This window comes from Psammomys obesus, unplaced genomic scaffold (genome assembly GCF_907164565.1).
Source record: "Psammomys obesus unplaced genomic scaffold, mPsaObe1.curated_primary_1811, whole genome shotgun sequence".
Lineage (NCBI taxonomy): Eukaryota > Metazoa > Chordata > Mammalia > Rodentia > Muridae > Psammomys > Psammomys obesus.
The window spans coordinates 11,631,804-11,645,928 of NW_026585580.1; the positions used below are offsets into that span (position 1 = coordinate 11,631,804).

The following is a 14,125-nucleotide window of genomic DNA, read 5'->3' on the forward strand; positions in this document are numbered from 1 at the left end:
GTTATGGTCAGCATCTCTTGTCTGTTAGCTGAAGGTTTGCTGTCTTCCTGCTGCTTTTGGCTGTCTCCTCACCTTCCGCCATTATCCTTGATGGCCCCTGCTGCAGGAACTGAAGAGGAAGTTTCAGAGAATCAATCTGAAATGACAGACACACGCCCCTTCCCAACTTTCTTTGGTCAACTGGGCTTCCAAATCTCTAATTCTTTAAACCATACAGGCCTGTCTAAAGGCAGTTCCGAATGTTCTGTAGAGAAATAGTTTTGAGCTCTTGAACATATATCACTTTGAGCCAAATTTTAAAAATTTAGAGCAAATAAGAAAAATAAAAATATCCTTTGGTGCTCCCTCTTTTTTATTTTTTATAATTGTTTTAATGCCCTATGTGCTCTTTCAATTATGCTCTGGCCTTGAGGATTATAAGTAATGCCAGTACTTTGATTTTTTTTTTTTTTTTGAGACAGGGTTTCTCTGTATAGCCTTGGTTGTCCTGGAACTCACTCTGTGGATCAGGCTTGGTCTCAAACTCACAGAGATCCTCTTGCCTCTGCCTCCCTGAGTGGTGGGATTATAGGCACCAACACTCCTGGCTGCTTGTAATATGATTAATATTCTATTCTTTACAGAAAATCTTATTTTTTTTTACAGTATCAGGTTTTATAGAAGTAGATACTCCCAATAACAGCAAATGTTTGTATAAGAGAGAAGCACGTGGCAGAGGCATTCTCTGAGGATTGAGGTACTGACCAAAGAAATTTAGAAAATGTATCAGTGCAAAGGTGCAGGTATAACATCCAAGACACGAGGGCAAAGTGAGTGGCATCCAGTCACCATGACTGATGAGTGTTTTTACTTCTGGGATTAACCCCAGCTACCTGACTGTGAGAGTATAAGGGAGCACAAGGAAGACAGTTCTGCACAATTTGTCTCGCTTGTCTCGGGGGACGTGGTATTGTTCATGAAGTCTATTAGCATTAGTGTGTAGGTGTTGCTGTTCCTGTTCTAGAGAAGTAAATACAGGTCGGGTTAATGCACCAGCTTGCTTATTTCCTTCTCAGTTAAACCAGAGAGGTTCGAGTGTGCATGAGTATGAGAACTAAACAAAGGGTGTGTTTAACCAGATGTCTTAGTTCCCGTAGTGATGGGAGCATGACAGAAGGTGAAGAAAAAAAAAATTAAAGCAGTTTCAACTCCTACAACATAATACTCCTACAACATAAGCAGAACCTGAGGACATATTTAATGGTTTGTGAATTAGCTATAATAGATGAATCAAAACAGCCAGTTCCACCTGCTGGGCAGAGGAAAAAAACTAACAGTAGATTAATGACTATCTAGACCATGAAGCCCTCCTGTACTCTTAGAGGAACCATTGATAAAAATAAGTATTTGCCTGTGGAACGAGAGAAAGCTGGATGATTCTATGATCACAAATTCAGTTTGTAGGAGAAAATCCCATACCTTACCAGCTAGACAATGATCTCCTACCCTTCCATAGTCATCTGCAAATGAAATTTGAAAGTCCATAGAGTTCTGTAACACTCCTAGAAAACTGTCTGTCAGTTAAGCATTATACAATAGAACAAGGATCAAATCCATATAATTGTTGGCATCGGGTCCTCCCCTGATTTACTGAGCAAGAAGAGTAAGGTAAGCAGTTAGTATTTTCCAGCCCTTATGGTGTAAAGAGATCTCTTCCAAAATTTATCCTCTAGTGGAGAAAATAAGTAAATTTAAAGGCAGTGAAGGATTTACACAACATACAAATGTCTTTTAGTCTGGATTCAAATTGCTGTAGTCCTTTTCTTGCCACTCCAGATAGTATGTAGAGATAATCCATTGCCATCTCTGCTAGAGTTTTAAATAGACTGGTTAGTACGTAAGTAGGTTCTCCTAAAGTAATAATTTCTAATAGTCATTAATAATTTCTAAAAGTCATTAAGTGGTTTTAAAATTGTCTGGTCCAATGAACACTTTTTTTGGCGTAGTTTAACGTTTGTTGTGGTAACTGGTTGTTCCAAGTATTGCAGTGTCTGATCTTTGTACCTTTTCAGGTACAATTATCAACCCATTCTTATGTAGCATATTCCGAGTCATGCTGCATATGGACTGTAGCTCTTCTTCGGAGTTGGCTAACAGGATATCATCTATATAATGAACAGCATAGATAAGCAGGAGGGAAAGCCAGCCTCGCAGGCTCTAAAACCTTCCCTACCTAGTATTAACACATAGTGGGGCAGTTTGTCAGACCTTGAGGTAATTCAGTCTGTTGACACTGAAGCTGAGGGGCTCTTTATGTTTGAGTGAGAGAACAGAAAAGGTGAAAACACACCTCATCATCAGGGTGAATATGTGTACTATGAAAGCAATGTTTCAAATTAAAAACTATTAAAGGCCAATCCAGGAATGGCTGTGGGCATAGCTAAGCCACACTGTAAAGCTCCCATTAGCCACATGGTAGCGCCGGCATTCTGTAAGTCAATCAACAATCTCCACTTACCGGATTTCTTTTTAATTACAAAAACAGGAGAATTCTAGGGAGAAAAAGAGGATTCTCTGTGCCCTTTCTCCAATTGTTTTTCACCAGCTGATGAAGAGCCTGTAACTTTCTTTAGAAAGGGACCACTGAGGTGTCCACACAGGCTTACTAGATTTCCATGCAATTTTTATAGGTGGTATATTTTTCCATGGCCCAATCTATGTTTATGATTTTTATCCTTGTGGGACTGTAGTTTCAACCATCCCTTGAAAATCTTTTCCTTTTTTTGATATCCCATTCTTTTCATAGCAATTGCGCTTGTGAAGCACAGGTAGCATTAGAAGGGGGAATACAGATCTCCAAAATGGTCCCTTCCTCAGAGATTGACCAGAACATAAGGCTTCAAAATCACATTATGCATTGTAATTTAGTAGCTCTTTGTTTAATCTCTTTAGAGCTTGGTTTCCAGCCCTATTAGGGTTGAACTGCCCTCCATAACATGCCATTATTCTATGGTTATAACAGAAACATTAGCTCAGCTCCAGAATCCGTTTTTCCAGCAAATGTTTTTTTCCTCTTATATTTAAATCCAAAAATTGTTGATCCTTCTTCTTCAATAAGGTGCTTAAAGCTACAGTGTGATCCATATTGCCAGGTCCTCCCTCCTGAGGTGCATTGTTCTGTGAAGGGACTGTGTAAGGCAGTAATAATGACACTAACTTTTTCTCCTGGTTTAAATTGTTGATCAGTGGGCACTGTGGTTATGACTGTAACTTCCCCTATATAATCTCCACCAATGACTCCTGTATGAACTACGATTTCTTAGGTAAACTACTGTGAGCCAATGAAAGCACCCACTGTCCCAGGCCGTCTACGTCCCCACCTCCCGTGTGTAATTCAACAGGATATTGAAGAGGTAAAATGGCAACATCTTTAGGACTGGGGATATCAATAGCAGCACTTCCTTGAGTAGCAGCTTGTAAAGAAAGAATAGATTGAGTACAATCTGGACCTGGCACAAACGTTATTGTTTCTGGATTTAAACCCCCTAATTTTGTGGGTCCTGTGGGTTGGGTGGGGAGAGGTCCAATTCCCTGCTGTTGACTGATATGGTTGCTAGGCAATGTATTGCTGTCCTTATCATATTTAGATCAGCATTCCTTAGCCCAGTGTTTTCCCTTTTCGTACTTAGAGAATACGCCAAGAGCTCCTTGATTCTGAGCACTTATTTGTTGTAAGGAACTTACATTTGGCCAGGTTGGCTGCAACTGAAACATTTTGCTGACATCTGTCTTTGAACAACGTGTTTCTATAGCAGCTGATTTTGTTCTGTTTGTAGATCCCCACATTCCTATATAACTTCAGAAAACCCATAACATTTCCTGTCTCTCTCTGAGGTCTGATTATTCCTTGGCAATCTTTATTGGCATTATCAAAATCCAGCTGTTTTAATAACTTGAAAATTTTTTCCCATTTTAGTTGTTTCTCAATAGCATCTTTGAATCCCCCTATGAAATCAGCACAAGGCTCAGAAGGACCGTGCATAATTTTTATATAACTAGACCTGAAGTAAGAGCCCCTATCAGTTTTCCTCCAAGCAGCCATACCTATGTCCCTAACGTGGGAGATATGCAGGTATATGTGGACGAATGTTAATTCAGAACACGGTTGTTTTGGCAAGAGATCACATCCAAAGACCTTCGAGGTCTGTGTGATCCAGCTGGAATACTTTAATTCCAGGAGTCAGAGCCAAGCAGATCTTTGAGTTCATCACCAGCCTGGTATAGAGAAAGTTTCAGGGAAAGAAAAGCTTAGGTCGAGGCTTGGTGTACATGCCTTTAGTCTCAAACAATGAAAGTGAAATTAGTTTGTAGAAGAATGCACTCATGTTTGAAAGTGATGTCTAACTGAGCAGCAGAAAAGGTGATGAATCAGAGAAAGGTTTGACAGAATAGCATACACCTAACTCTCACGAGAAGAGAGAGGAAAGGGAAAGAACTTAAGGGGCAATGCAGAGGAGAAGAGACAGTGTTTACCAGGACAGGAATAGAGAAACAGGTTGCAGAGAGAGAACTCGAGGGAATACCGAGTGAACCAGAGAATGAGCCAGAAGATTAGAGCAGATTGCTTGAGTTAGTTTGACGCCAAAAAGAGCAATTCAGGGAGGGAGGGAGGGAGAGAGAGAGAGAGAGAGAGAGAGAGAGAGAGAGAGAGAGGAGAGAGGAGAGAGAGAAGCCAGACTGAATAAGTCAGCTGGGAGAGGAGTTTGAGGCAAAACAACTGAGTTGAACCAGCTAGCCCAGAGCTCAGGGTAAGCTTGTTAAGCAGTAAGTCTCAGAGCTTGCAAACATCGTGGGCCTAGGTTAGATTGTGCAGAGGCTAGAAGCTTTCAGGACTAGGCCTAAGTTAGCAAATGGAGCCAGTAAGCTTCTGAGACAACAACTGAAGCAGGAAAGTAAAGGTTACTTTTACAGGTATATTATGCAGTGATGGTCTCTTGATAGGCATAAACCAGTCCCTATGAGCATCTCCTAGGAGGCATTCCCAGGATCATCCCTCAGTCCTAGGCACTGAACTTTTGCTTGGCCTTCACCTGCAAGCCAAGCTCGCCACTGAAGACATTGGGAAGGGCTAAGAACCATTTCAGCCCTTACATAAAAGTCGTGCGGCAACCACTGTGTATCACTGCTCCAGCCAAAAAGACACTCGTGGAGCACATCATGGAGCAGCAGGTCCGCAGGAAGCCTTTTCAAGATCTTTCATTATCTCCATGTCTAATCTCTGACAAACATTTTGGTTTTGCTGAAATTTCCCTGGAAATACCAAGGGCAGCTCACAAGGCTGGAGAGAAACTGGTCATGAATCCCCTCTCCCTGCCATAACCTAGCTTGCCTAGGCTATAAACTTGGCATTTTCCTAGGTTCTCCTAAGTTCTCTTCAGGAAGTGGAAGGAACTCAAGGTTAGACTGATTATCAGATTCCTCATTCCACGCTTCAGGGCGAGGCAATGGATGCTCTTTAAAGGAATGGCCACTAAGCGGCCAGCACACATGTTGGGGCTGCTGTTTCCATTTTCTAATTTCCATGAATGGGTGGGGAGAGTCTCCTTCCACCTCACCCCCATTTACTATTTTAAGGTTTGAACATCAAGTTTAGATTCATTCAAGGAACTAGTCATCTCTTCCACTGATTAATGTCCTTCTTATCTTCCTCAAGTATTTCAACAAGTCTGAAATAATGCCCAAGGGACACAAAATTGAACGGGGACCTTTCCCTTTTGTTTCTTAGGCCTTTTCAGTCTTCTCTTGGACTCTGCTCTATACGTGTGCACCTAAAGCTCCTTCTTCTGGAAACATAATCACAAACAGCCTGCAAGCGACCAGGCAGTTGTGGCTTTGAGACTTGTGCTCCCGCTTTCTTTAAATAACGATGCAAAAATGTGATGTGAGGCAAAGCCTTCCAGGGCTTCTGCCCCATCGTTCTCACTCACCTCCTCCTGTGAGGGTCCCAACTCCAGGTCCCTGTTCAGGTGCCACTTGTTTACCGCTCTCCAGGTAGCGGGCCCCAGGAGAACGGAGCTGATAAATAAGGCGCACTCAAGTCTCACGCAATAGCCAACTTTATTCAGAGCATCAGGCAATTCATACTCGGAGCGGCAAGAAGAGGCCCACAGGAGTAAAGTTCTCGTGAGCTCAAGCTGTATACAATCACAAGGACAAGCTGCCGGTGGCAAAAACATGGTTTTCCCAGAGAGGCGTAGAAAGGATAGTTTAACTAGTTAACTGAGTAACAGCAGCAAGCAATGCTGAGTGATGGGAAGTAAACTCACTCCTACCTGCTGCACCTGGGAGGAACAGGAACACACATCCCAAGAACAGTTCCGTGCTTGGAAGAAGCTGAGGTCACAAGACTCCTGTTTTCTTGGAGTGTTCTCATAAGCGCTCAGAATTCTCTTCACATGGCTTCGTTCAGGGAAAATAAACCTTTTCCTCCTCCAGTTGTTTCTGATTGTGGGTTGCGTTTTGTTTTGTTTTGTTTTGTTTTTTTCTTCACATGTATAGGAAGACTAGGACAAAAATTGGTATTGGGTTTATAGGATATTGCTCTTAGGGGGTCTAACCACGTTTGGGGGAGGACTGTTGAAGGACATCAGAACTTTGGGATGAAGAAGCCAATAGTGCTCAAAGGTTAATGGGCTGCCACGGGGATTTGGAAGCTAAGCCTGAGAACTCGTGTGGAAAATGGAGACCTGGCTTCTGGAGTTTTAGAGTTTGAGAGTCCGTCAAAGACTCTGCCAGAGTCATCCGTGTGACATTTGCAAGTAGGAATCTATGGCTTCAGTAAGTTGCTACTGAAGAACTGTGATTAATAAAGGACCAGAACCATTAAATTCAAAACTTTGCTTTGCAGGGACAATAGATGTTAGTTCGCTGGAGCTAAGAAATTGGTGCTGGTTAAGAAGAGGCAAACATCATTGAGGATCACAAATCTTAGCTCGTTTCCCCAGCAGCGGTACAGAGAAGCTGTGGTCCAATGTGGCCAAGGCTGAGCCTTATTCTGGCAACCAAACTTGGTAATCTGCAAGAATCTCCCGTGTGGTACCGGTTTTGAAGGCACGAAAGGGTCATCGCTGCTTCCAGTATGGGTTAGTCCTGCAAGCCTGACTGGGGTGACGAGGGAATGAAAGACAGACACACAGACACTCAAAAGGCTGGGATCCGGGGGGGGGGGTGTGTGTGGAGTGTCTGCCCTGGTAGAGCAGAACCAGCAACCTAGCACGCCATATTTATCATGCATAGCTCAGGAAGAGGCTCTCGGCCTGCTGATCACATACAGCGAGTTTCAGTGCGATGTCTCTGTGGGGCATCAGTCTCAGGCTGCAGTCGCCTGAGAGGAATAAGCTGCCGTTGCTGGTTTTCTTTGCACATAATCGTTCACAAGTACTTGTATTTGGGTTAGAGGAAGGCTTTGCCAATGCCTTTGAGGCTCACTAGTAGACCGGCTTCGCCAGTTCCCACATTTCTGAGGCAGTGATCCTTGTCGATAATACACACTCACTTCAGACTCTGCCCACTCCTTTTACGCTCGGGACTTCACCCATTCCTTACCACATTCACTCAGGAATTTACATATCTACTCCGGGTTTCCTCTGCTCTCCACAGGGTCGCAGAGAGCAGCTGAGGCTTAGCACCATAAGAGTCGGCAGAGACTACTGGTGAAGATGTGAATATTTTAATGTGTCAGAGAAGAAGCCTTCTGCCTAGACAGAAAAAAATAATTTTTTCCCTGAATATAATTATGAAACAAAAAGAACAATAAGAAAGTACATTGATTTTCAATGGAGTTAGACTTTATTAATTAAAAGTAGCAAATGTTGCATAATTTACTTCATTGAGATTATTTGTTTTGTACAAGTGCATTGTTATATCAAGCAAACTTTAGAGAGTACTCCCTGGGTTCACTGCACTTTAGAAATCCCTCTTTACAAGCTTCACCAACACTTTACACACTCAAAAAGCGTAACTTCACGGGCATGGTGGCACACACCTTCAATTCCAGCTCTGTTGAGGCAAAGGCAGGTGGATCTCTGAGTTTAGGGCCAGCACGATCTACAGAGTTTATTCCAGGACAACCAGGGTTACACAGAGAAACCCTGTCTCAGAAAGACAAAAAAAAAAAAAAGAGAGAGAGAGAGAGAGAGAGAGAGAGAGAAAGGGAGGGGGGAGAGAGAGGACAAAAAGGCATAGCTTCACATTACAAAGTAGTTAGGTGATCTTCTATCAAGTGAAAAGTCTTTGAAGAACAGTTTATCTTTTGTTGATTTACAAAATGGCATTTTCTGGGCCATTATTAGACCACCATTTTTTCAATTATTTTTTTCTTCTGCTACAGTAGAAATAAACATGTTAAAATCAAGCAGTTTAGCATCACAGCTGATCAAACATGATATTATGTCCCATGTGCACTTTAGATGATATGTTTATTACACATCTGAGTCTAGAATGCTTGCTTTGGACAATGGATACTGAGAGGTTTGTCTCCTTCACGAGAGACTGTTACAAAAATCAGTGCATCGAATTAACAAACAAAAACGGGACTTTAGGCTTTTAAGAGCGTGCTGGGATAGTTTAATATTGAAAAGACCTTTATGTTTTTGTTTTGTTTTTTTTCTTTCCATAATCCTACTGCACACATCTTTAGATCACAGAATAACCCCATCACTTTATTGATAAGTCACCATTACTTGGCTAGGCATGGTTATTGCTGCTTAGGCTCACTTTGTTCCTTTTGTATTTGTAGACGTGCATCAATTCCATTGCATTTTTCCCAAACATGTGCTTGCTAAATTCCTCCCCCCTAAAAAGAAAAACCGTAATGGGGAGCCACGGATAATAATTATGCGTAATGTTTGTTGAAGATCATGACTGATTGGAGGGATGATGTTTTTGTTGCTGTGATAAGAGCTGATATTATCCTAAGTTAGTTCCACAGGGAAGTATTTGGGGCTGTGAAAAAAATGCATATTTCCAAAGAAACCATATTGCATGCTTGTCTGGCAGACGTTCTCTGGTTCGATGCGTCACTGGCGATTAGCAGGAGCTCTGCATGCAGCTTCCTTAGCCAGCGTGTCGCTCCACCAGGAAAGCCATGGCTACTACAAGATGCTATTCAGCCAGTCTTTGACATGTCTCAGAATCGCCAGCAAAATCCAATGTTTGACGTAAAACCAAACATGCTTTATTTTAAGATACCTGTAGTAATAAAAGATCAGACTTCAAAGAGATGCAAATTTGTATCGAAAGAAAAGAACCATTGCTATTGAGATGTCCTATGTAATTGTTTTATAATTTACAGGTATCCCAGCATAGAAAACAGTTAAAAATGTTTTATATTAATTCTTATTTGAAGTGATTAAATTTCATTAGCTAAATTTTAAAGCAAGGTAAAATGAACCCCTTATACCAATCAATCATTAAAAAAAATTATCAACCATTCTGTATAATATTCCTCAGTAATGTTTACTGGTTGCTTATTGGTTAGCAGTTCTCCAAACCTGGTTCACCTGATTCACCTGAGGAGAGAGAAGCAGGCAGATGACCTTCAGATCTTCGTTCCCCCTCCTCTTCTCCAAATCCAGCCTCCAGTCTTGTATACAGCTCTGCAGCGACCGTCTGCTGTGGCCTCCCTCCCTCTCTCCCCCATCTCCAGTGGACCATATTCATCTTCTCATACAGGTTCTCTCCCCACTCCATCCCTTGTGTCACCCTCCAACTCCCTCGGGCATCCCCTGGGAACCCTTTGGCCTTTGCCAGAGAAGCAGAGACTTTCTTTATTCTACCTCCTCTCCTTCATATCCGATCCCCAAGTCTATTTCCCAGCGCTGTAGCAGCCTACTGGCTGTAGCCTCTCCTCGCTCTCTGCCCCCATTCCCAGGGACTAAGCAGATTCCAGCGGCACACCCTGCTTTTCCTCTTGTGGACTCCCTCAGCCCACTTCCCTCCCATCTCCATTGCAATTGTTCCAGCTTCGAGAGGGAAGGTTTTCCCAATGCAAGTGTTACAGCTCTGAAGGGAGAGATACCCTGGCAGTTGGGTGCAAGCAATCCACGAATTCACACCACACAACAAACCTCATTCAAGAGATTTATTGGCAAAGACATAGGAGGGGTCGCTGCCTCTGCTCAGGAGAGAGACAGCAGGGAACTGAGTGGGAGTCAGGCTTATAGAGGGTTTCTTGGAGGCAGTGTTTTCCAGGGTGGGGATTGGTGAGATTTCAAGTCCTGAACTTGGGGCCTTTGGAAGTCCTTAGGGATGAGCCTGGCTACTCTGCACTTCAAGCAGATTACTTCTATCACTAACTGTCAGCTCCCAATACAAGAAGCCTTCTAATCAGAGCCTCCAGAGGCTCTATCTGGTAGGATCTCAGAAGCATTTCTACCTGGCAACCCACAGCCACCATACTCTCCTTAAGAACTAGAAAGGGCACAAAAACCAAGGAACAAAACAACCACTCAACAAACACAAGACCAGATATTAGTACCTAGAAGTATAATCATTTGGAATCCAGATGCCTATACTCCAGTGTGAAAACACAATCAATTACAGCCAGGACAATATGGCTTCACTACAGCCCAGCAGCCCTACCACAGCACGCCCTGAATACTACAACATATAGCTCAAGCACAAGACAAAGACATTAAGACAGCTTGCATAAACAACAGGAAATCAACAAACACTAGTCACTGATGTCTCTCAGTATCAGTGGTCTCAGTTCCCCAATAAATAAGCATAGCCTAACAGAACGGATGTGAAACAGGATTCATTTTTCTTCCCCATCCAAGAGAAACACACCTTAACAACAAAGATAGACATTGCCTCAGAGTACAGGTTGGAAAAAGATACTCCCAACAAACGAACCCAAGAAGCAAGTTGGCATAGCCATTTTAATGTCTAACAAAATAGACTTCAAAGCAAAGCTAAGCAGAAGATATGGAGGACACTGCATACACATCAAAGAAAAAATTCACTAAGAGAACACTGCAGTTCTTAACATGCGTGCACCAAACACTAGGGGAATCACGATCATAAAAGGAAACTCCACTACAGCTTAAATCACACACTGACCCTCACACAGTGAAAGCAGGAGACAAAATAAGACAGACTCAGAAGGCAATGCATATTTTTTTTCAAATGCAGCATCTAGATTTAAATTCATAGATGTGCATACACATGTGGGAAATGAGGATAGCCTACAGTAATCTGGGAGGAAAGAGGTGGGGAACAGAAGAGGGTAACAGAATATATGTGTCACTAAAGCAGAAAGGGGTTGTGTTCATGGGGCAGAGGGGACACAGCAAGATGGGGAAAGGGATTAGGTGGAAAGGCAGTGAAAAGGTAAGGGCGTGGGTATGAAATATCACAGTTAAGCCCATCTCTTTGTGTGCGCATCACAGAATAAACTTTTAAAACTCAGAAGAAGTTGAAGTTCATGAAATCAAGTGGGTTCCTGAAGCTCATAGAACAGGCTTTCCAACAAGGTACCCTGTCCCCAGATCAATAGTTGCGACGGTTGATTTCATATGTCAACCATTGGACACTGTTGATGGGTCACATTTCTGCTTAGGGGCTTCCTTGAATGTATTTTAAAGCTGAAATTATTACTTGGACAAGGCAGGTATCTCTTTCTAGATGTGTACAGCTGAAAACCTTAAGGACTGGCGTCCTCCAAGGGAGAAGAAAATTTGCCTCTGCATGGCCTTCTACTCTGACCCCAACATGAACTCCCCTCTGTTCTGCACCCCGGTGCAGCTTGACACCCCTACAACTGAATGAACAAATTTCCTGAGAGGCCCTCCCCTCCCCCCGCTCTCTCTACACATAAATATAACTCACATACATCTTATTGCACCTGTCTCTCAAGAGAGCTGTGTGCTGCGCTTGTTACTCAGTGTCTTCCACACCGGCGGCTTCTTACTGTGTTGAGGCTGAGGTGGTGGAACCTTCATGAGGTGCAGTTTTAGAGGAAGGAGGGCCAGTCATTGTGGGCACCGTGCTTGGAAGGGATGTGCTTTGCTCACTATTGCAAGAGCGGGCTGTTGGAGGAGTGTCTGGTCCTGAGTCTCTGGCTTCCTGTCTTGCGTGTGCTCTCTGCTGCGTGACCTCCCACTACTGCCGAAAACCCTCCAGGATGTGTTAACAAGAGTGAACAGCGTGTGGGTCTTCCAGATCTTAGCCTGTCGTCCTAGAAGACCATGAGCCAAGGAGAACTTCTTGTACTCTCATTCCCTACGCACTGATTTTGTTACTGTAACAGGGCCCCAGACTTCAGTAGCCACCCTTCCCCCCAACAAGACCTTAACACAACTGACTCCATGATGGAAGTACCATTCAGGCTGTAGCAACTCAGCAGGTAGACAGTACCACCCGCCAAAATGAAAACAAGGACCTAATCCATTCAGGTCCATAGTTCTGGGAATGTCTGGAAATGTTCTAACCTTGCTTTCTGGCTTCTGTAGTTCTGCTTCTGGCTGTTTTTGTTAACTGAGGCATGTCAACCCAGGACATGGTGTTTTTGTGCTTTAAAGCTCACCTGAAAAAGGCTCAGTGCTACACTGAAATCCTAAACACCCAGTGTAAGATTTTCTCTTGACTTAAACCCAGGCCCAGCAGTCTTCCCCAGAATACGTATAGTAATTGAAGGGCTACACAAAAAGGAAAACCTGATACAGCTGCTGTCTGCTGGTCAATAGTCATGTGGCTGTGGCAATTCAATTGATTTCTTCATTGGGGCTAGTGTTTCTTAACTTTAGTGCTGGGTCCTTGCTGGGGAGGCTGCAGCTTTCTTGTGAATTGCAGGCTGGTCAGTGGCACTGCTGACCACTAGGTGCCAGTAGTGGCACCCAGATGTGAAAACCAAAGGCTCTCCATCCAGACAGTTCAAAACATCTGACGGCGCTGAGCCTGATGGCCAACTGTTGGGCAGTGTGCATGGAATCTTATGAAAGAAGTGGGAAATAGTAAGAGCTGGAGAGGACAGGAGCTCCACAAGGAGAGCAACAGAACCAGAAAATTTGAACACAGGGGTCTTCCCAGAGACTCATACCCCAACCAAGTACCATGCATGGAGATAACCTAGAACCCCTGCACAGATGTAGCCCATGGCAGTTTAGTGTCCAAGTGGGTTCCATAGTAATGGGAAGAGGGACTGCCTCTGACATAATCTGATTGGCCTGCTCTTTGATCACCTCCCGCTGAGGGGGGAGCAGCCTTACCAGGCCACAGAAGATGACAATGCAGCCACTCCTGATGAGATCTGATAGACTAAGATCAAAAGGAAGGAGAGGGGTATCAGTGGACTTGGGGAGGGGCATTCGTGAAGAAGGGGGAGGGAGGGAGGGACTGGGAGGGGAGGAGGGAGGGGCTTATGGGAAGATACAAAATGAATAAAGTGTAATTAATAAAATAAAAATAAAAAAATAATTAATTAAAAAATATGATGGGAGCAAGAGGGCAAAATAACCTTTGACCCTTTGTTTAAACAGCATTGTACGAAAGCATCTGTGTTATAACATAAGCATAAGAAATATTCTGTTAGAGACAGCTTTGAGAATTTTGGGAGCATGCTCTTCTGTCTTTAGCTCAGTACAGGGGAGATACCCTACACTTCTGTAACCCTTATAAATAAAACTTTCTTTAGGTCTTGTAAGAAACAAACGAGAACTAGGAAAAGGCCATGAAGACTGGTGTCTGGGAGCTCTTAGCAGGCAGCTAGAGGGCAGGCATGGGATGAGAACAAAGGGTCTTTTCAAAGAGGAAGGCAGGGTTTAGCTCTTCTCTCAAAGAAAAGAAACCTGGTTAGAAAGGAGCTGCCCTTTCAAAACACGTCAGCCAATGACAGCCCAGCTCTGCAGTCATTTTCCTGAAGAATACTGGGTGTTGGTGTGTGAGGCAAGGCAGGGCTAGGGTTTGCCTAAGTAAATATAGCCACCACTAAGCTTCTGTTGAATTTTCTGTTGAGAGAAAATTACAGAGCCGTTCCAGTAGATGGTGCTGTGGCTAAGTCAACAGGAACATAAAAAAAAAAAAAGAAAAAGAAAGAAAGAAAAGAAAGAAAGAAAGAAAGAAAGAAAGAAAGAAAGAAAGAAAGAAA

At 43.3% G+C, this 14,125-nt stretch overlaps 1 protein-coding gene across 3 annotated transcripts in view; it reads right to left on the reverse strand.

Annotated features, from left to right (window-relative positions):
* Nucleotides 1-7,810: 7,810 nt before the first annotated feature.
* Bend6 (BEN domain containing 6) overlaps nucleotides 7,811-14,125 on the reverse strand; it is a 44,182-nt gene continuing 37,867 nt past the window's right edge. For all 3 annotated transcript variants that reach the window (XM_055606402.1, XM_055606410.1, XM_055606396.1), the window contains exon 7: nucleotides 7,811-9,228. Coding sequence is in view for 1 of the 3 variants with exons in the window: in XM_055606410.1 (XP_055462385.1) it covers nucleotides 9,220-9,228 (9 nt within the window). In the remaining 2 variants the exon portion in view is untranslated. The remainder of the gene's footprint in view (nucleotides 9,229-14,125) is intronic.